At 34.5% G+C, this 22,412-nt stretch overlaps 1 protein-coding gene across 2 annotated transcripts in view; it reads right to left on the bottom strand.

Annotated features, from left to right (window-relative positions):
- Nucleotides 1-22,412, bottom strand: part of USP34 (ubiquitin specific peptidase 34) — a 124,871-nt gene that overhangs the window by 78,478 nt on the left and 23,981 nt on the right. For both annotated transcript variants that reach the window (XM_030446954.1, XM_030446955.1), the window contains exons 4-8: nt 18,576-18,626; nt 18,259-18,408; nt 13,345-13,412; nt 8,255-8,447; nt 3,234-3,295 (exon numbers count right to left, since the gene is read on the bottom strand). In XM_030446954.1, the coding sequence (XP_030302814.1) occupies nt 3,234-3,295; nt 8,255-8,447; nt 13,345-13,412; nt 18,259-18,408; nt 18,576-18,626 (524 nt within the window). The remainder of the gene's footprint in view (nt 1-3,233; nt 3,296-8,254; nt 8,448-13,344; nt 13,413-18,258; nt 18,409-18,575; nt 18,627-22,412) is intronic.

Raw genomic sequence — 22,412 nt, 5'->3', positions numbered from 1 at the left:
TGAGATTACTCTTTAAGAAGCTTTTTAAACGAGGCAGAAGGGAGCCTCAGCATCAACCTGAATCCTGAAACTCAAACTCTTGGCTGCCTGCCAAGTGAAGAGCAAAACAAATTCTCACATTACACATGGTATTTTCACAAGATGACAGTTCAGTCATTAGTGAAAAAACATTTTTTTTCCTCTTGTGGTCCTAATAGCACAAAAAGTCTTCCCTCCCTGAAAGGCACGATCACTAAGCAACATCACCAAAGTAGTTTTAGGAATCACTGTTCAAAGACTTGAAGACTCTTCTGTTTAAGTCTCATTATTTTAAGCTTCAGTAGGTTTCATACTCTTTTAGTACCCCAGATTGCAAGGAATTTGATTCTTAAGAGCCAGAAATAGATAAATTAAAACTACATCTCTGAGGGATATTATGAAGTTGAGTCACTAAGACATTGCACATATCTGAACAAAACACATACTGCCACCACAAACCCTCAGCCCTAGAGAAGACAGTCTAGTAAACGGAATCTAAAAAGACATACAAATATCTACAGCTAGAGAAGAGATAGATTTCAAATCTCAACTTTCTGCTGCTTTCAAGCACAAGTTGTGAAAACCAAAGTCTTCCTAGACAGAAGATGCTTTATACTGTCTCATTACCAAAAAATTTGCAACCATGCAGATAAAGGTGGGAAGCTATTGTCTTAAAATATTTGCTCAGAAATCCTGATGATGGTTCCAAACAAAAGGGAAGATCTGGGATAGCTATAAAAGATAACTCCAGCAAACCCACCTTATCAAGATACAGAAGGAGAAATCCCAAAGATTGACAGTTCCAAAAGCATCTGGAAAAGTCAAAGCACATAATGGGGATGACCAGACATAATGAAAAACATCCTCCTTTGACAAATCTGCAGAGGGCAGAAAGGTATGAACGAAATCTTACACATCCTTTCTCCACTATGGAAAGAAAACAGGAAGCTTTCTTTTTCGTACTCGTTTGATCACTGCCAACTCTATTATAAAGTGCCTTCTCTTCCAAAAATTTCTCTTGAACAGTTTGTAATGAGAGGGAAGCTTTATACTGAGCAAGCTGTAGAAGTGAGACATTTTCCCCATTCTTCTGCACTAGACTTTAGTGTCTATTTGGCTGAAAAAATTCTGTGATTTCAAAAGATATCTGACGATGAGCAGCAATACGTGATTCTGATTTGTACTCAACTTTTTCAGGTATAACACCAGAATGACTGACACTCAGATTAGAAAAAACCCAAAACAAAATAAAACAAAACCAACACATATTACAAAAATGGGAAAGAAGGTCTTCTGTTCAGGCTGCATTCCTTTCAAATGACAGGCTGTTTACAGATGCCCTTGCCAAGAAAGCAATATCCCAAATGAGAATTTGACAGTTTCCTTCAGCTTTAAAATCACTCTGATGTTCTTGCATAGTACATCTGCTCTTCTGCAGGGAAATTAAGCATGCTTCTATATCTCCTGTCTGTAGCTTTCCTTTTTCACATCTGACACAGAAAATCAAACACCTTTAATTTTGTTTAACTGGTGGAATAACTATTGGTAATGTTCCTTAATTGGTTACCACTAGTTAAAACCTATTTAATTCACAGTATTCTTCAGAATATAAAACTAACCAAGAAACACCTCAGTTTCAGATTTCCAAGGTGAAGGAGGAAGGAGGTGAAGAAAGAGATAAAATAGAGGTTTAGCAGCCCCAGTGTAACAACATACCATAACCTGGCAGTACAACATTGAAAATATCCCAGCCAAGCAAGCCACCTCGTGTTCTCAATGTGTTGTACTCCAGCAGTATTTACTTCTACTGTTACAGAACTAGGGGCTTTGGAAAGAAGACCAGCATCTCACTGACAACACAAAATAAATAACAAAATTATATCTATGTATATATTAATATTCCACTATTTTAATTTAATACATTTATCATTGAATTTATTACAGTAATGCAAATTTTTGAAACTTCCGTGAGATAACGACACTACATTCAGGTTTCATCAGATCATGGCAAAATATTTGTGTCATACTTGACAAGAATGGTTTGATTTTTTTTTTCTGACACTATGTATAAGCATTTACTTCGAAATAAACAGATATTCATGTGCACCTATTCATTTATTGACCAAGGGGAGAAAAAGTTGATCTCAGGTTTTTATTTATTCTGTATTCTCAATATATTTTCACATCCTTATGGAAGCAAAATTAACTCTAGAGTCTGTATTTTTAAAATATCAGCCTATTAGCATAAATTTCACTTCAAATATTCAAGTTGTTATTTACATGAAATCTACAGTATTTTGTCTTGACTGCTGCCAGTTTTCAATAAGAAGTGTTAAAATAAAACCATCTATAATAAAACTACCCAGACAAATAAACAAGCCAAATACTGCTGCAACAGACTTCTCATTAATGAGCAAAAGGTAGAAGAGTTGTGTCTGTAGTGAGACAGATAACACATATGGATATAACCCCTGTGGCAAATATAAAGAGTGTCTCATGCCCCAAGATGAGTTTAAAAGCATATCACAAGTAAAACCCCAGATTACATTCAGTTTACCTATTATTTCAAAAGAACAGTTATTTCAACTAACTAAAGACAGACTTCTGTCTAAATTCTAGACAGTTCCAACATTAGGTTTAGAAAAAAATTGATAAATTTCCTTACTGGAATACAATCCCACACCTGAACCTTTGCAAAGATTTATGAGAGTTTCCTTTAGAACTACTAAACACATCCAAATTACACAAATAAAGATTTTGAAGAAAAACAATAAATAGTTCAAAAAGTATAGCTTCACAGACTCAGTGATACACTACTAACAAGGCTGGGTGAAAGTGATGGTAAGACAAGTCCTAGTTAATTGAATAGTCAGAAGAATTTAAGAGATGGCAAAAATTTACTTGGATATGAATTAGCTGGTTCTTATTTACACATCACAATGGAAATACTGACCCATTGCAGCTATTTATTATATCACTATCTACTATCTTTTCTATTTTTCTATCCTTCCACAACATCAAAAAAACCCCAGAAACATTTAGAAATACATTTAAATGCATAATTTAAAACCATTTATTAAACCCTTGATTAGAATATTTTTAATAAATACCTCAGATTATCACTACTCCCCACTGTGAATAATCCATAATAACCACATAGCAGAACTGCAATCATATAGTGCACTTAAAGTATTTATAATAATGTTCCTACTTACGTTTCTGTGTCTGAAACTAATGACTCATTATTACACACATCATTGAAGGTATGAAGTTGGTTCTACAGTTAGAAAAAGGAAGAAAAAAATTAAAATATAGTCTAAACTTTTAGGTAGTTTTCTTATTTTTAAAAACACTATTAGTGACCATTAACAGTTTTTTCTAGTACTTTCAATGTTTTTAAATAAATCGCTTTGGCAAAAATTTGAACAACAGATTCAAAAGTAGGAAACAGAAATAAATTTTCTTTTTTAATCGACCTTTTTTATCACTAAAGCAATTAAATGATGTTACAAAATTCCAGCTACTCTAGGACTCAAACCAAGTTGTGTAGGATTCACTTTGCACACAGGCTGTCGTGGGAATTAAACACATGCTATGGAAACTTTTGTTTTAGGATGAGCTTCCCCATTATTGTAACACTTACTACAACAGTAAAGACTTATTTTGTCACATTATCAGTGTTGAAAGCCTAAAAAACTGAAGAGTAAGAATTACGTATTTTTGTATGAAACAAAGCTTTCAAGGGTATCTGAACTGACAAATTCAAGACATCCCAAAGCAAATAACAAAAGTCTGGTAAAGTTGTGCATCTCTTTTCCAGCCTTTCAATCAGCATCAAATATCCAGATACAAAGATGGCTCTGCATCCAACACTTCACATATATGTAACCCTTTTAAAAATACATAAAATTATACAGTAATGCTTATTTATCTTGTTTTCAAAAAATTAAAGCCACAGTATTGTGAATTTCTGAAATTTGAATCAAACTTGTTGCATAACTTCATCAACATATTTACTTTTTTTCTATTTTAAAACAAGCCTGGTATTAGCCTCTGTAATTCAGGTGACAGCCACAATACTGTAGTCTTTACACCAAGATTTGTGTCTAATCTAAACAATTTTATTGGGAAAAAATATTTTTTAAGAAACAAAATTGAACATATGCATTAAAATGAAGGAGACATGAGAGGCCAATTACAAGATTATTAAGAACTAAGTTACTAATAGATATTTCCAAATGAAACAGATTCAGGAGTGAAAAAACATGTGACCAGATCTTCATGAAGAAATTGTTAGACCAATTAGAATTGGGCCAAATAAAAAAGTAAAAGTTCACTAGCTTTTCTGAAGACTTACTGCCCAGCTCAAAATGTTTTTAAAGGGATCAATAAGTGAACAAGTATTGAACTGTATTAAATCCATGGTCACATGTTGATCCAGAGTTCTCACAAACAACCTTTATCCGAAGGAATTCTGACAAAAGGTGTTATCATAGTGCAAAAATTATTAGAAAAATCCAATTATTTCAACTAATAGCCTCAAAAGTCTGATATAACAAGTGCAATTTGAAGTTCACATGCGATCATGTGGCACCACCTTATTCTCACTCACCACCTTTTTCAATTTCATGTTTCGTTACCATATAATGCCAGAGAGAGCAAAATACTTATAACTAGTCTTGTCAAAGGCAATTAAAACTTTTGAACAGAAACTAATGAAAGAAGAATAAATATGCACTGTTCTAGTTTTGCACTGAATTTGTTCTGGAAAAAACTAATGATGCTGCATTTGCATTTTCACAGATGCACAGAATCAAATTAAAAGGGGGTGAAGAACTGAGAAAGGATGGATGCCCTGATCAGTTATGAGCATTTGTTTTCGTGTGCTGACGCCCACCTGAAAAAGAGAGAGCCCTATTTGTAAGAGAACAGTAGAGAAAAAAGAGGTTAATTTGGAGCTGAATCACCTCAAAAGATCACTGGGGAATAAAATCAAAGGGGCACAAGGTAAAAAGAGAAATAAAGCTTCAGGTTTACATTTTGCTGTTCTCTTCTGTAGCTTTTTCCAACTTTATATTCAACCACTCAAGCTTACACTTGGCTAAAATTAACTTTCATGTGTCTGTCTTCAACCTTGTTTTGTAAATAAGAACTTCAGTTAGAAGACAGGACACATTATGTATATGCTACTCCTCAGAAGGCAAGTCTATATTTGGTAGTAAGCAAATATAATCCTGTTATGCCATACAGCTTGTATTCTGAGAGCCTGAAGAGGTTCCATGAAACTTGAAAAGTTTAATTTTAGGACTGTGGTCATGTTAGCTGTCAGACATGAAAAAAAAACCAAACAACTCTTGGCAGACACAAATCAACACCTCCGTGTAGGAAGACTTTCATCTGTTCAGACTCACTGATATTTTCGGTCAAAGATTTCTGTCTCCACTATGGCAGCAAAAGTACTTAAATCTTGCAAAAGGATCAAGCAAGCCATAAGAATTATTTGACCAAATGTATTTTAGTCCAGATCTTGTGAGCTGAAATTAGTATCTGCACCTAAGTCAACTTTCCATATGAATTTTCAGAAGAAAATTTTTCTTTGAAATAAAGTATATATTGAAAAGTTCACACTCTGAAGTATTTTGCACATAGTTTTGCTGAAAATTTTCTTTGAATCTCCACATCCTTTTTTTGCAAAATTAAATGAAGAATTGTGTCAAGGCTAAATACTTAACTTTTGGCAAATCAAAGTCCAGGAAAAGAAAACATTTTGTATTTGCAGGTATTGTAATTCTAAAGTCCTGCATAAAAAACTGGAAGTTGCAATTGTGTTGATTGAAAGCAAAACTTAAACAAAATTATTTTGACAAATTGTAGTCATCAAAGACAAGAAAAGAAAAACAAAATTAAAAAAAAAAACATAGTCACAAAAGTGCACTGGTAATATAGAAAGTTGTGTGAAAATGCTAGCAAAGCTGAGCTACATTACATCTTTGAAGAAATTTGGGTTCAGGTTTCACAGACCTGGCAATTTAAATTGTTCTAGGCAAGCATACAAAACCAAATGAAATAAAAAGCTTCTCAAACTCAAAGTCAACCAAGAAAAATCAAAAGAGGCTTCTTCCAAAAATAACTTAAGATCTTTAAAAAGAGAATAGAAAATTGCCTATGATGTGAATGAGACCAAAGAATAAATTCTCAGAGCTCCAGAGCAGTTTTAGAGACAACTCATTAAAAAAGACCCAGCATCTCATTAGTAAGCAGTATTTCAGTTTTTTCACAAGCTAAAACCTATTTGGTAGTCTAAAAATACATGTCTGTTATTAAAAACCTCACTTTTACAGTATTGCTTATCAATCATAACAGGTCAAAATGATTTTATAAATACTTAAATCTGCACAATTTCACACTCTCTTTAATGAACTATATGCCTAAAAGACAAACAGATGCATTATTATTTTCAATCTTCCCTGTGGTGAGGATACATAAACAGACATTAGGAGTTGAAAGAGGACAACTGTACAAAATCAGTGGAAAGTATTTAAAGTAATAAAAATCTAATATAATTGGAACTGTGCAAACACCAGAAATTTACTTTAAAATGAATGACACTGAAAATGACATTTCCCAAAACTGTGTAGAGTAAAAAAAAACCACTTTTTTTTTTTTAAACAAGGAAATTACTTTTATGCCCAGCTAACGGCCATATTTTAAAATGTATCTGCCATATATTATGAGATATTTGTAACTGTATAAAGAATAAAACAGATGGTGATGAACAATCAAACCAAAAATACATGCTATATTTTCACCTAGTATTTAATCAATGTTCTGAAGCCTTCTTACTGCACAAAAAGAACCATGAACATTCACTTTACAGTAATTATGTCAGAAGATTAGTATTCAAGCACTGAATATATTATATGTAGCATTCATGTATTATATAAAATTACTTGTAGATATAAATCACATTTACAGTAATGAATACGTGCTGTCACTATTTCTACCTCTGTATTTTGCTTTAGTATCTCTGGATGAACTCCACTATTTTGACTCATACAAATGCAAACCCAAATGGACAATGCATTCAAGTTCAGACACCCTTAGAACAGCATTTGATTAATACTTAATGGATGTAGTCCACAACTTTTTTTTTTTTTCCCCAACATAGCATGTCACATATCTGGGTAAATTAAATATTTACTTGCTTTAAAACCACCAATAATTTGACTGGAAATACTTACAGGTTACTTTAAATTGCCATTTATTAAAACAATTTTAAGCAATTCTATTTAAAAATATAGTGAAAAGCAAAATCAAATTTAAGTAAACTTGTATTTACTAACTATGAGTGATGAAGAGGGTCACTGGTAATACTATGTTACCAGAAGAGCGAAGGCCAAAGGTGTTCAGTAAATACTACAAAACTCAGGGAACATATGCTTATTTATTGGATTATAGTTTGCTCCTGCTCACCATATTATGCACTGAGGCAAACATGACAATATGAGCTATAAGTCGTAAACGCAAGAGTGTCAGAAGAAACACAAAACTGAAAAGGTTCAGGTGAATAAAAACATTCACCTCTGACCTTCTGTACCACTGTCTCTATGGCTGCAATGCAGACACAGGAAGCAATGGGAGACAAAGAATGCACAACAGATCCTGACTGGTGCAATGTGGAGCATTTCCATGGCAAAGGGTGGGGTCTTTTGATTTTAACCTGTTTCTGTTTGATGCTATACATATTTACCTCTTCAGTCTTCTGCTAGTTAATGCAGAAATGTTTTCTCTTGAGAAACAGACTATACTAAATAAACAGGAAAAAGAGGTACATACAATACAAAGGAGGAACTAATTACAGTAGAGTCAAGACACTGTAAAGGTAAAAATCAAAACAGATTGAAAGCCTTTGTAAACAACACAAATAGGCAGGTCAAGTGACTTAATTTCAACACAGCTGTCACAAACCATGGTTAAAAGACAATTATATTTAGCAAGGTAAATTGTGCAGGAAGTGTGCTACAATTCCATACATATGCTGCAGAAACATAGCCATCACTTGGACTCATTTCTCAGTGAACCCCATATTCAAAATCATGTCTGTAATTTCCCAAGACTACATATAAGAGGATTCTGCTGTTTCTACACATTGAAAGAGCCCCTAAAACAAGTTCATAACTCAACACACAACAAGAAACATTCTTACCAAATATTTATATTTGTAAAAAGTTCTTACTGTTATTTGACTCAGCCCAGCCAATCTCATTGTTAGAGTTGGAGACATAAAGTATTTAAATGCAAGATCAAGACTTTCTTTATCAAAACACAATGCTGTATCCAGTGGTTCTTTAACTGTGCTCCACATTAAATCTGCCATGTTCCGTGCTGCACTCTGTCGCAACTCCTGGTCTGACAGTTTACATAAATACCTAGAATAAATTGCAAATGAAAGAGAGAGAAAAAAAAAAAGTCTTATTCCAACTAGAACATTCCTGGAACACCATCTTGATTACAGCAACTATAGATTTCTGAAAGCTGCACAAGTAGTAAGCCTTAAAACACCATTATCTAAAGTTGGTAATAATAAAAACCTCCAAGGCACAACAGAATTATGCAGAATGTTTTAAAAAGCAAATAAATTCCTTATTTTAAACCTCTTCAGATTTCTTTCATTCCACAAAATTACAAGGAAACTCAAGGAATTCTTTGGAAATGTAGACTGGAAGCCTAAATCTCATATTTCATGGGAAGGTGAGCTCTCCAGAGAGCTGCATCATGTCTATTTACTTTTTTTATAACTGAAGTGTCACAATGTGCTTCACATATGAATATAATTTAAAAATTAATTTCTGGAAACATTATCAATGGATCACAAACAGAATGCTTCGACAGTGAGAATCCTCAGAAGATGAACACAACCCTATTTGTGGCCTCAGCCACAGAACAGAAAAAAAATTATAATTGTGTAATCATGTTCTGATACAATTAAAACAAATTAAGTATACACACATTTTTTCTGCCATTGCCATGACACCCATGCTTGTACATCAGTACTCCCTGTGTCACAGTACTGATTTCACAGCCAGTGGTATATACATGCCCAACTTGTTTCTGCTATTGACAACAATTACAATCTTTAAGGATGCATGTGAAGCATCGCCAGGGATTCTCTCAGTCTTGTAGAGAAACAAAAAATCTTTAAGAATTTTAAACTTCTAAGTTCTTCCTATTGCAGACATATTAGATAAGGTGTCATCTAATCATGCACAATGAGTCCCAATACAGATACTCTCTGCAAAAGGCAGGCAGAAGAAATAATCACAGAATATGCCAAGATGGAAGGGACCCATCAGGATCATGAAGTCCAACTCCTGTCCCTGTGTAGGGCACCCCCAGAATCACTCCATGTGCCCAAGAGCATCATCCAAATGCTTCTTGAACTCAGGCAGGCTTGGTGCCACTTCCCTGGGGAGCCTGATCCACTGCTCAACCACCCTCTGGGTGAAAAACCTTTTCTCAATACCTAACCTAAACCTCCCCTGACTCAGCTTCCTACCATTTCCCCAAGTTCTGTCTTCAGTCACAGGAGTGATGCATATGTCAGTCCCATCTCTTCCTCTCATGAGGAAGCCATCATTAATAAGGACTAACTTAGAGAGCCAAGCACAACTTCAGCCTCACCTAAGCAACTATAAGATCAAGACATATGAGGAAAATATATACTATGTTTGTAAAGTTCACATACAAAACACTGATATAGTTAAAAATTTCTTCTAAGCTGAATGCATAAGAGAAAAATGTTTAGAAACAAGCATTCTTAAGCTTATTTTGAAGCACTTAAAGATTGCACAGTGGAAGGAAAGTACACACAAGTTTAGCATAATTAATTTTTTCTGCTGTACTTCAGCATTTTGAAGTTTTGACTGCACCAGAACTAGATTTAACTACACAGAAATGCGTTAAAAATCCATTTGTTTGACAGCCTAAGCCCAGATTTATCCTTGGAGACCATCCAAATAGATGGATGAATATTTTAAAAAACACAAGAGATACTAAACTACACTCAACTAGATTTATCTACCAGTCCTTTGCATTTACATCATATAAACATCAGTAATTTTCTTTTTAAAAGCAAAAATACAGGCAGATTCTTTTTTAGACTGTGAACCTATTTAACAGCTCTCATGTAGAAGCTTTAAAATAAATACACTTAGACAATACTTAGTATTACTAAACATTATAAAGTGATTTCAGTGCAAATAGTCACAGAGATTGTAGAAATCACAGATTAGGAATGGTAAGACAAAAGAAGGATCATTTAGGGCCAAGGCAGCCACAGATCCTCTGCTGTTATTAATTGTGAAATATGCCTTCTCATGTGGAGCACTGGAAATTGTATCATGGCAAAAAGGTAATGCTTCTGTGCCACGATTTCTAAACAAAAGAAGAGCAGCAACGAGAAGGGAATACTCATTTCCAGAAGTAAACCAGACCCAGTGACCTATCTTTAACCTAAAAACAGATCAGGAGAGTTACATGATGAAATAATGTGGTGGTCCTTGTTACAAAACATAATAATCTCTATATAAGCATCACCAACCTCAGACCTGTTTTCACCTCCTCACTTTTCCATCATCAGCCCTGGTTCCCAAAGCTTTTCATTGCTCATAATGCACATCAAGTTGTACTTAAGTGTTTTGTGGGGGCTTTTTGAGTATCATAAAGATGTTAAAATAAATTATGTTCATTTTCTCATTTACATAGAACAGATAAATAATGCTTGTATGGAACAGGCAGGTGAGAATGGACACACATCTACGCATCCAGAGAGGAGGGGTGCTCTTTTGTGGCTTCACTTAACAGCTCTCTGAATGGAAATGTCCTTCACTCTCAAGTTTTGTGAAGGAACTATGCTAATCTAATAAATATAACAAATTTTTATATGCAAAAACATCAGAATGAAATTATTTTTATTCCTTCATTAAAATTTTTAAGGGTCTTTCCATGCCTTTACTGTATTTAGTTTAAGCTTGAATCAGATCTCTGTCACGTTTTCTGTATCATTAAGAGAGAGTGTTTTAAAAATGCCATTTATAATAACCAAAACTGCAGTGCAGGTGCATTTTCACAGCTACAGAAATACTTCAACAGTGTAATCTGGTTTGTCAGGGCCCTTAAGGAAGAAAGTTGCCGAGAAAATAGCACTTTTTGCTTGTTAATCTGCCTCCTAAGCTTTTTTAATGTAACAGGGTTCCTATAACCAAGCGCAGTATAAAAACAGACTCTGGCATTCTCTCTTTAGGAGTATTAACTCCATCAACTAGAAAATTTATTGGTACTACTACACTGGTGAAAAAATCAAACATGATCGTATCTTTACTCCTGGGATTAAAACTATAGAAACTTACAGCACACGACAAGCCTCACTTTTAATGTGGAAAGATGAAGTGGAGTAAGAGCATCAGTAAACGCCCACTTTATGTTTTTAAAAGTGTAACATTATTATTAACAAAAACAGCTAGCTAGCACTGACAGTTAACATAACTCTTCCTTACACTAACTAATTGTAAATCTGCTGTATTGCCTTATGTAAGAACAGTGACACTGAAGCAAGACAAAAGCTCTATTTAGTACAAAATAGTCCCTTCAGAAGCAGATGAAAAATTTATCCCACATGTAAAAAGAAAATGGATGAACCTATCTATGAATTAATTTCACTCTTTCTATTTATACTTTTAGCTCTCATTGACCTATGCAAATAAGTTTGACAATTAAATTCACATGAAAACAATCTAATTTCTCTTAAGTCTGAAACTTGTTCATTTCTTGTTTTTGAAAAACTGTGAATTATCATTCCTTATTTGTCTCCATGTTATTTGTCACTCATGTAACAGCCGTATACCTGTCAAAAAGCCACACACGCAAAAAACCACACACACGCAAAAAACCACACACACAAAAGAACACACACGCAAAGGAACACACGCAAAAAAACACGCAAAAAACACACATAAAAAACGTAAAAACCACACCAAAAAATACACATAAAAAACCACGCCAAAAAACACACGCAAAAAAACACGCGCAAAAAACGCGTAAAAAACACGCCAAAAACACACACGCAAAACGCGCAAAAAACGTGCGTAAAAACACACGTTAAAAAACACGTAAAAGAACACACGTAAAAAAAACACATGTAAAAAACACACGCAAAAAACCAAACGCAAAAAAACACATGCAAAGGAACACACGCAAAAAACACGTAAAAAACTCCACAAAAAACACACGAAAAAAACACACATAAAAAACCACACATGAAAAACACACGTGAAAAAACACACGTAAAAAACACGCAAAAAACCACACGCAAAAAACCACACGCAAAAACCACGCAATAAAACAAATGCAAAAAAACACGCGAAAAAAACGCGCGAAAAAACACGCGCGAAAAAACACATGCCAAAAACAGGTAAAAAACACGTAAAAAACATACAGAAAAACACACGTAAAAACACGGAAAAAACCACGTGAAAAAACATGTAAAAAAACACAAGTGAAAAAATACTCAAAAAACCACATGTGAAACAACATAAAAACCACGCAAAAACACGCGTGAAAAAACACACGCAAAGAACACGCAAAAAACACACGCAAAAGCCATGCGCAAAAACACGCGAAAAAACACAAGCAAAAAAACCCACGCAAAAAACCCCACGTAAAACACACGCAAAAAAACACGTGAAAAAACAAACGTGAAAAAACACGCAAAAAACCACTCGCAACAAACACGTAAAAAACCACACAAAACACACGTAAAAAACCACACGTAAATAAACACATGTGAAAAACATGCAAAATAACACGCAAAAAAACACGCAAAAAAAAACAGACGTGTAAAAAACACACGCAAAGGAACACAAGCAAAAAAATACGTAAAAAACACACGCAAAAAACACGTAAAAAACCACATGCAAAAAACACACGCGTAAAAAAACACGTAAAGAAACACACAAAAAATACACGCCAAAAAACACGTAAAAAACCACACAAAAAATACACACGCCAAAAAACACACGTAAAAAAACACACAAAAAATACACATGCCAAAAAACATGCAAAAACACGCAAAAAACAGACGCAAAGAAATGCACACGCAAAGAAACGCACATGCAAAAACCACACGCAAAGAAACGCACACACAAAAAACACGCGAAAACACACGCAAAAACACACCGAAAACACACGCAAAAACACACACGCAAAACCACACACAATAGGTGCTGTCAAAAAAGCCCCACAATAAAAATTCTTAAATGAAACATTTACCTGATAACGTAAGTCCTAAAGGGTATAATATGCTGCATGACAGCAGGGATGTGTAGCCATATTCTGATCTGTAATGCAAAAACATAAATAGATTTAAAAAATTAACAAACAACATTTAATGACAGTGGTAAAAATTAAATACTGCTGATTGCGCATGCAACCCCACTTTGAAAAAGGCTTTGTTGTTTTTGATTCAACTTCAGTTCTTTCAAGTTCTTAATGTTCTAATTTTCAAAGCTGTTATCTGAACAATGTTTACGCGACTTATAAACAGGGTTTGCACCTTTTCTTCCAGTCAATTTAAGAATATAAACCTTGTATCAATAGTATCGTACTGCTCAGATGTCTCATTTCCAAATATTCTGTAGTTTCTTCAGTACAAAAAACTGTTACTCAGCTTTGGGGGGTTTCTTTTTCTGGCTTCTTTTGAAGTCTACAATAAAATTACAGCATTCTTTCTGTTCCTTGCAAATATTTCCTGAATAAAGTACAATTATTTTACTTGTATTGTTGTTTTTCTTATAAAGGCTTATATATCCTATAAAATAAAATTATGTTTTATAACCAGTGATTAAGAAAAGTTTTTTACTACCATATTTTCATTTCCATATTTACCATTCTTCCTCTACCACCTGTGCAAAACTACACATAAGAAAATGTATGCAGAGAAAAAAAAATCTGAAACAGCTATTTAACACTGCTGTGAGGAAAAGAGGACCAACCAAACTACTTACGCAGGCAAAGTTAGAACTGCCATCTGCATTTTAAAAAGGAATGCTGAGCCTGTTAAACCTGTTACAGAAATAAAACTACATGCCAGGTAAGGGATCTAGTTTAGATGAAACATTAGTAGCTGTTACTACTACTCACATAATTTTAATTAGGTGCGCACACAAATCTTGTGCATAGCTAACACCATCAGTCACTAAGAGCTGTCATGTCGATTCACATCACCATGTTTGTTCTTAAAAGAATGTTTTATCTTTGCAATTGATGCAATAAATTCTGGCTAAGGACTAAAGTCTCACCAGGATTCTGGAAATTCTCTATGCAGAAAATGTAAATTCTCCTTGACAGGAGAGAAAAACATTAGGCTGTAGTAAATCTGAATCACCGGTATTTAGTTTAAACATTTCTAGAATTAGTCAAATAACTTCGAGTTAAAAAAAAATGTTTTCATATTTAACCTTTTACAATGCACCTAACATTACACAATAACAGTATAAACCTACTTTGCAAAACAAACCAACCAAATCTTCACACTGGAAGAAAAAAAAAAAAAAAAGACCACAGCTGTAATAGGCTTCTGATCCTACTGTCAGGCTCTGAAGGCAAAAAAAGCAAACATCCCAAAGACAGAAAGTGTAGCTGGAATATACCGGCTGTAGTAAAAGGAATTAAATAACATCCTGACAAGGACTTGAAATGATGACAGAGACAATTTTATTTATGCAATTTGTTTTTTAGCACAACCATGTGCTCTTTTGCTTATGCAAATATGAAATAAAGAAGGAAATATATTTCTTTGTTAAATAAAAGAATTTTTTGTTTTTGTAGCTGTTATTTATTGTTCACTCTTCACAAATCCAAACTTCTAAAGTAATTTCATTAATTTTTATACCCCCAACACATAAAAGCCTTCATCTTCAGAATTCAAAGGCTTTAGATGAAAACTTATTTTTTTAACATGAGCTCAGATATAAATATACCAAATTGTTTAAAACAAATTACATAAAATAACATCTGTAAAATTATATTAAATATCCACAACTTTTATCATGCTTATTTTTGTTTCCACCTGGTTTTAAGATAAAGCACTTACTGCATCTGTTCTATTCTCAAGCTTCAGAGATTTGTTATTTGCTTTTTGTCATAGGTAACGCATTTCTAAAAGGCAGTGCATCTCAAAGAGTTTTTACTTCTTATTTAAGTTTTGAAGCTTCTACCATAAAAATAAATTAACCTTTTTGAAACTATCAGCATTATTTACCCACTGAGAGGGCAAGTATTCCTACATAACTTGTACAAAACTGAAACGATTCAGAAAGAAGTAATGACATGATTTTGCAACAAGGTTTAAACCTCCACAGAACAAGCTATATTCTGCATCTGTTAGCTTTCTAAAGAGATCAGCACAACCTCAGGTAGTTAAACTGAGCAAATATCCAGGAATATGAAACTTGGGAAGGAAGAAGGAAGCAAGTATCGAAAAAAAGACAGAAAAGAAGTATCTTAAGAAGGAACAGACAAGTTCTACCACTGTGCAGGTTACTAAGAAAGCACTCAGCAGAGCCATGGGCTGGAAAAAAACAAGAGTGTCAACTCCCTGTGTGAAGTAAATTGCTTTGTATTTCATTTGCTAGCTTAACTATTACAAACATAAGCTTGTCTGACAAAGACATTTAAGTAAATAAGATTAGCTGAAGAGAAAGAAAGCAAGGAATCATCTTTTCAATACTTTCAATGTCCTCTGTATAAACGGGACACACAGACAAGCAGCTCAGTTTCCCACAGGCTTTACTAATTTGTGGTAAGTCTTCTCTTACATGGACCTGTAGAAAGCATTTATTGAGATATTCCCCTTCCTTTCTGGAATAAAGAGCACAGATGTTATCCACATCATATCACAGCCCCATCTACTACAAGCTGAATGTTACTGGTTGTTAGCTAATTATTTCTTTGACTTCTGCTTCCCTCTTCCAGCTTCACCTGCTTCCTGGAGCTTTCTACTAAACCAGGCTTTATAACGAGAAATTGATTGGCTCATCCAAACTACAACCTTCCTAAAAATATTTTTGAAACATTTAACATAGTAGCTAAACAATTCTTCGACGTCACAGGCTTTAAAATAAATTCCAACATGAGCATTTCTAAAAGTCTTTCCAATAATGGCCAGTTAAGCACCATTATCAAAAGTTGGTATGACTGTGAACAGGTATTTAAGAGTTATTAGACACTTTACACATTGAGAAATACTGAACAGTTGACACTGCAGAGCTGTTCACCAAGTGTTATTGACAGGACCACGCATAAATCTCACATTATCTAAAAATGCCATAAGGTCCATTGCACTGGGATAAAACCAAGTCAAAATAGTTCTTATTGAGATCACCAATATTTTGTTCACAAAAAAACCCAATTTTGTGAATGCTTCTTGACTTACTGGAGTTTAGTGTATCATTTTGCAATGAGAAACACTAAGGTGTTTATATTTAACTAAGTTATGTGAATAAAGCACATTACAGATAAAACTTTTTTTCTATTTTCTGTAGCGAACTGGAAGATAAAATCTAGAGAAAAAATATTTTTAAAAATGTTTTCATCTAACACAGTTTTGCCAGCAAAGCCAGATAGAGTTCAAAAGAAAGATTCTAGTTGAATGGTAAAAGATACAATGCTGGAAAAGGATGAAGAAACAGTATTTCTATTGGTGTGGGTTAAATTTCATTTTATCTGGAATGTTTAACCATAGCATTCATCTAAAATAGCTGCAGGAGGCAGCCAAACACATGACCTATTAGAACAAAAGACAAATGCAAAGTTGGTAAGTAATTATCTGAGACACTTTGTGGAGAAGTATTTTGAGTTAAGGCACATCAGTAAGAATAAAGAAAACTTAAGTGAAGAAAAATAAGGACTGCAAAAAAAGGACAAAGGAGAAAGGCAGATGCAGTTTACAAACATATACTGGTATGGGATGTCTAGGAAAGAGGATCTGCAGTCAAAATGCTGAAAAAAATGCTGGTGTTATCGGGAGCTCAGAGAGGTTTTACCCATTCTCACAAAAAGTAAAACAAAAATCAGATAAGCAAAAGTGCTTGACTCTATGACCAAAATTTACTTCTAAGTGAGAATAATCTACAAGACCATACACTTTCAGCAGATGGTTTGATGAAGACTGCAGTCTGCACCAACAACAGCTGAAGAACTCATCAGATTATCACTAGAAAGCTGATCAGATCAGATGGAAAGGATCAGAAGAGAACTATCTCCACAATTTAACATACAGAGGTTCTGCCACAGTCCTCTTGAGCAGGCTTACGAGAACCATTACATTAAAAGGATCAGGAATGAGTGACACAGAACACCAACTTTATTTCAGTCACTGGCTTCCTCTATGCAAATGTATTCCAATACTTCCTTAGAACATCAGCCTAGATGGATAGTAACAGCAACAAGGAAGAAGGGAAGAAGTGTGGAGTGAAGGATCTGATTTTAAATATTTAAAATTACAATCAGTGTCAAAATCATGTTAAACACACTTTCTACAAATCCTAACAAGCTATTGTTTTCCTTCTTATTCATACATAACAGGCACAAGACACGTCACAACTTCATGTTCTCACATTACCCTTAAGCTTTCTTTCTACCACAAATTTTCTTTGATTCTCCGCTAAAATAAATCTGTAATTCTACTAGTCAAAAATCATCATTATTTCAAAGTGGAGAGATTATGAAGGATATGTACTCTAAATGAAAATACAGCTTGTTACCTCTATGCTGCAAATGTGTGCACTGATATAAAATGACAGGAAACTGAGAAAAAAAGAACTGCATAGGCTTTTCCTTTGTGCCTCATAGGAAATAGGTAAAAAGTTAATAGAGACTGAAGAAGCTTGAAACACTTCCATGGCACAATTGCAGGAACAGTTATGACTACTAAGAGTGTTCTAGCAAGTTTTCTTCTACGCTGTTACAATCTTGCTACCTAAATACCAACTTGCAAAACTGCTTGTGTGATTACAGATGTACGGGGTTTGGATAATCAAATGCTCACTGTACCAGTAAACCTCTATTTCTAACAAGGAAAATCCTATAATGTTTTTCTCCCTCCCCTGTCCTGCAGAATTCTTCCAGACTTCAGTCCTTCTACCTTCTGAGTTTAACGTTAAACAATTTAAAACTAATACTTACATTAGATACCACAGTGATAAATGCATGTGCTATAAGAAATGGCAGTGTCTCAGGGGTTCCATATTCAAAACAATCCTTCATGAGGGAAAGGCCATTTTTTCCACAAAAAAGACAAACGTAACGAAGCAAGTGCAATGGTACTTCTACATCCTAGAAATATAAAAAATAATAAAATTTAAACAATGAATACTAGATCCATTCAGACACAAAGGAAATTAAAAAACTACAGCACTATAACACAAATGTATACAAGGGTACAAAGATGGCTATTTCAAGTTTCTTGGAAATGCGCACCTCTTTAAAAATGGACAACTTACATTCATATCACAGAACGCCCCTAATATATTGCTTTCTTGAGCAGAAATATCCTGTGTAAAAAGAGAAAAAACACTAAAATTAACTGAAGCAATAAAAATACATTTATAGTACAAAAAAGCACCCTTCATAGGCATAGTCAACTACCAAAAAAAAAAACAAAAAACCTTGATTCAGAAGAAGACAGTAGCTCAAGCTTTGCTCCACGTTTACATTGCATACCATACTCTACCAGGTCATTAGTTTATCTTTATCAATAAGCGTTCGTAAGTACACAAACATACACTTGGGATAACATCTCAGCAGTGGCTCTCAATGGCCGGATGAACAGGTCGTTCTTCAATCCCTTCCTCCTTCAGATCCCCTTTTTCTTTTTTTTTCAACAGGAATATGGCAATGGGGATAGTCTGTCCCACTGGCTACACACGAGCCTGAGATCTACAGAACAAACCAACCTAGGTGCTTCAGAATGCAATTTGTGCACGGAAATGTATGAGTTTAGATGAAATGCAAGATGACTTCAGCAGCTAAACTGTCAAATTATTCACTCCAATAAGAATATTAAAATTCTGTAATTTCAACTACTATATTCTTTTACATATAACACATCATATAAAATGAGTGTCTAATACTCTCTACAGGATTATACTAACAAAAGAGGAGGAAGGAACTATACCACCCTATCAATCTGTTAGCTATTTGCTGCAACAAGAAACCTCTTTTCTGGAAGCAACAAACTGAAGAGAGTTTGTAAAAAACAGCTTTTCTTTTTAATGCTCAAAACACCCACGTGTTGGGCAGTATAAAGCATGAATTTTATTTATTCGGGTTATTACCCATATTATGTGTAAGGTACATATGGCTGGGGGCAAAAGTGCACTAAAGATACCATAAAACCTGACTGTAAAACCACACTATTGCCATGGATACTTGCAGGTAGTTACAGCACACATTCTTCTCCTTCCCATCCCTTCATGCCAAACACCCAGTTCTCATATTTACAAATCAAATGTAAGTTTAACATAAAGTTAAGCTTTTAGATGAAGCTTCCTGAATTTATTTGAAATATCTGTGTAGGAGTAGGCTTCTTAAAACTGTACCAGAGGATGCTGGAGGCAAGCAATTCTGGAGGGATTAAGTGTGATACAAACATTTTGAATTATTCAATATGCTCATATTATATTTAAGCATCTATTTTATTTTTCCTTTTGCTGAACTCTAAGTCATGCCCAAACTCATGATACTCTTAACAGTTATTTTTAAACCAGCTTTGAAGCCAGTAGGTGGTATGTTTTCTAGTAGCAAGAAAAGGTGTTCAGTGCTCTGCTCATGAAAAATGCAGAAATACTGTGAGAAATTTCATTTGTTTACTTAAATAAAAAGAGACTTTTGGTCAAGCAATCTATAGTTCTTGAAATAAAGACATAAAAAACTTGTGGAGGTCTGCTGTGAGATTCTGGAAAGGTTATTAAAAGTGTTGCAGTTGAGACACTGAATCTAGAATGTGACTTCTGTTCCTGCAGATGTGTAAGAGAATAGAGACTGAGAATTCCTTAAGATCAAGACTAGAAGGAAACAAGTGAATTATACATAGGACTCTAATATGGCATTTAAAAGCACTATCATATCAGATTAAGTGTTCTAGCTGAGGTCTAACATGGACACAATCTTGGTGGAGGGCACTTCATTAAAGGTATCTTCTCTGAATACGTCTCCTTTTCAAGTAAATGTTAGGATTAAGGGATTACAACTACAGACACCTAACGACTGAGTTTTCGCTCTTTCATTTCATCCTGTCAGGAACTGCTACATGGTTGGGTAACTCCCTTTAGATTCATTGTTCATTGAGACAGTGCCAAGTTCACGACTGCACTTGACATGGTTGCTTCTTTCTCTAGAGGACTGTAAGAGTTCCTTAGTTTTTCTTTTTCCCCTTTGAAGTGTCCATTCTTGATATTAGACTTGCTGCAGACTAAGTATGAAAATACAGGGCTTCCAGACTTGAACTACTCTGTCTGCAAGATCTCTTAGAAGACATCGCACACATCCAAAAATAATTAAAAAACCCCAACAAAACAAAACCAAACAACTAATGCTAAAGTATGAACATCTCCCAAAAAAACCCCAACAACCAGCCAAAGTCTAAAGTATATTTATAAACATATTTTGCATTAATTTTGTTTAGGATGAAAAATAGACAGAAGGGCTTCTCTTGTTCTGGCTGTATTGGTAGATTTCAACAGAAGCAAATAGTGTTTTCCAGGTGTTATTGTCACAGATGTGGGTTTTTTTCAGGATTTATGTCCCAAAGTTGTTTGACCTCTAACTGGTTGCAATTAATTGTGCTGGTTTAGAAATCCAAACTTAGTATGAGGCATTTTTTCTTACGCTTTCCATTAGCTTAGGAGAAGATCAAGACAAACATTCTGTCTCTACAAACCTACATTCATTTGACAAGGCCAAGACTATATACTTGTCAACACGCTTTACTTATTCCCACATGACATAACATCACTATCCTCAGATATATCATACTTCTGTGTCAATTCTATGCCCTGCAGAGCCATGCATCCAAGGTAGCTTCTGCTGTTAAGAGTACACAGCCCTTCTGATTACTAATCAGGCTTCCATGGTCTTCACTCTCTCACTTCAGAAATGTTGTACAGAACAAAAGCAATTCTTAGCCTTTACCAGGTAAGGAGAGAATCTACAGGACCATATCCAGGCTGACACTCTTTTGACAAGCAATAAATATTGCTTTGCTGTTCACTTTCATCCAACTTCATGAACTAGGGAAACCCTCCTACTTCCACACAAACAATTTTGTTCTTCACTAGATGGTCAAATGTAAAATGGCTTCGGCAAGCACCTGATACAAGGATTCAAGGAGTTCAAGATTTATCTTTAGTCTGCTGTCTTTAATAACTTGGAGGTATAGACAGAGCAAAGGCTAAATGGTAATATTGACTGCCAATTGTTACCAGAAGCTAACGTGTGAAAGCCTTACATTGGAAATTTTGTAAATTACAGCCTAATTGGTCACTTATAGAGAAAGCAAAACATTACTGGACATGAAGTTGTGGAAGTTCATCTCAAGAATCTGGAAAAAGGGATTTCTGAAGTCCCTAATACTGGAGAACGGAGTCTCTTTTGCAGCAGAAAACTTCCATTTTTTAAGGGCAAAAGAAATGCTTGGAGGGTGAGCTACACTGCCTTCTCCCAGAAGATTCTTAGCAGATTTGGTCTATTCAGAAACCTGCTTATCTTACATAGACAATACACTTAAAACAGGAATTGTGATCCTCTGAGGACTGAGTCCAAGCCTGATCTCAAACAATATAGAAGATCTCAGTTTGAGAAAAATTATTGATGCTGAGACCTTTTAAATGCAAACAAAAAAATATCCTCCCCAAAAACAGTACAGAACAAATATGGCAGGCTAGCATACCTCTGTAATACACACCTGGAAATACAAGAAGTCTAGCAAAAAAAAAAAAAAAAAAAGGCTTTCATTTATCAGCTTCCCTTAAAACTGTATTTTAGGATAGCTAATCAGAGTATTCAATAATTCAAAATATCAACAAACAACATGCTTGGTAGTATGTCTAGAGTGATAGCCAGTTATAGTACAGCCTGTGTCTCCAAATCACTTTATGGCTGCACATCAAGTGAGAAAAAAACCCCAAACAATCCACCAGGTACTTTGAAATTTTCTTTTTTTTTCAGCATTTGTAAATTAAATTGAAAGAGGAAAACAAAAATTACACGAAATTGTCATTTAAAAGAAGTGTGCTTATATGTGCAAAAGTTGTTCCAGAATTGTTCATTGCATATTCCTA

The sequence above is a fragment of the Calypte anna genome, chromosome 3 (genome assembly GCF_003957555.1).
Source record: "Calypte anna isolate BGI_N300 chromosome 3, bCalAnn1_v1.p, whole genome shotgun sequence".
Taxonomy (NCBI): Eukaryota; Metazoa; Chordata; class Aves; order Apodiformes; family Trochilidae; genus Calypte; species Calypte anna.
This window is presented reverse-complemented; position numbering and strand designations above follow the sequence as displayed.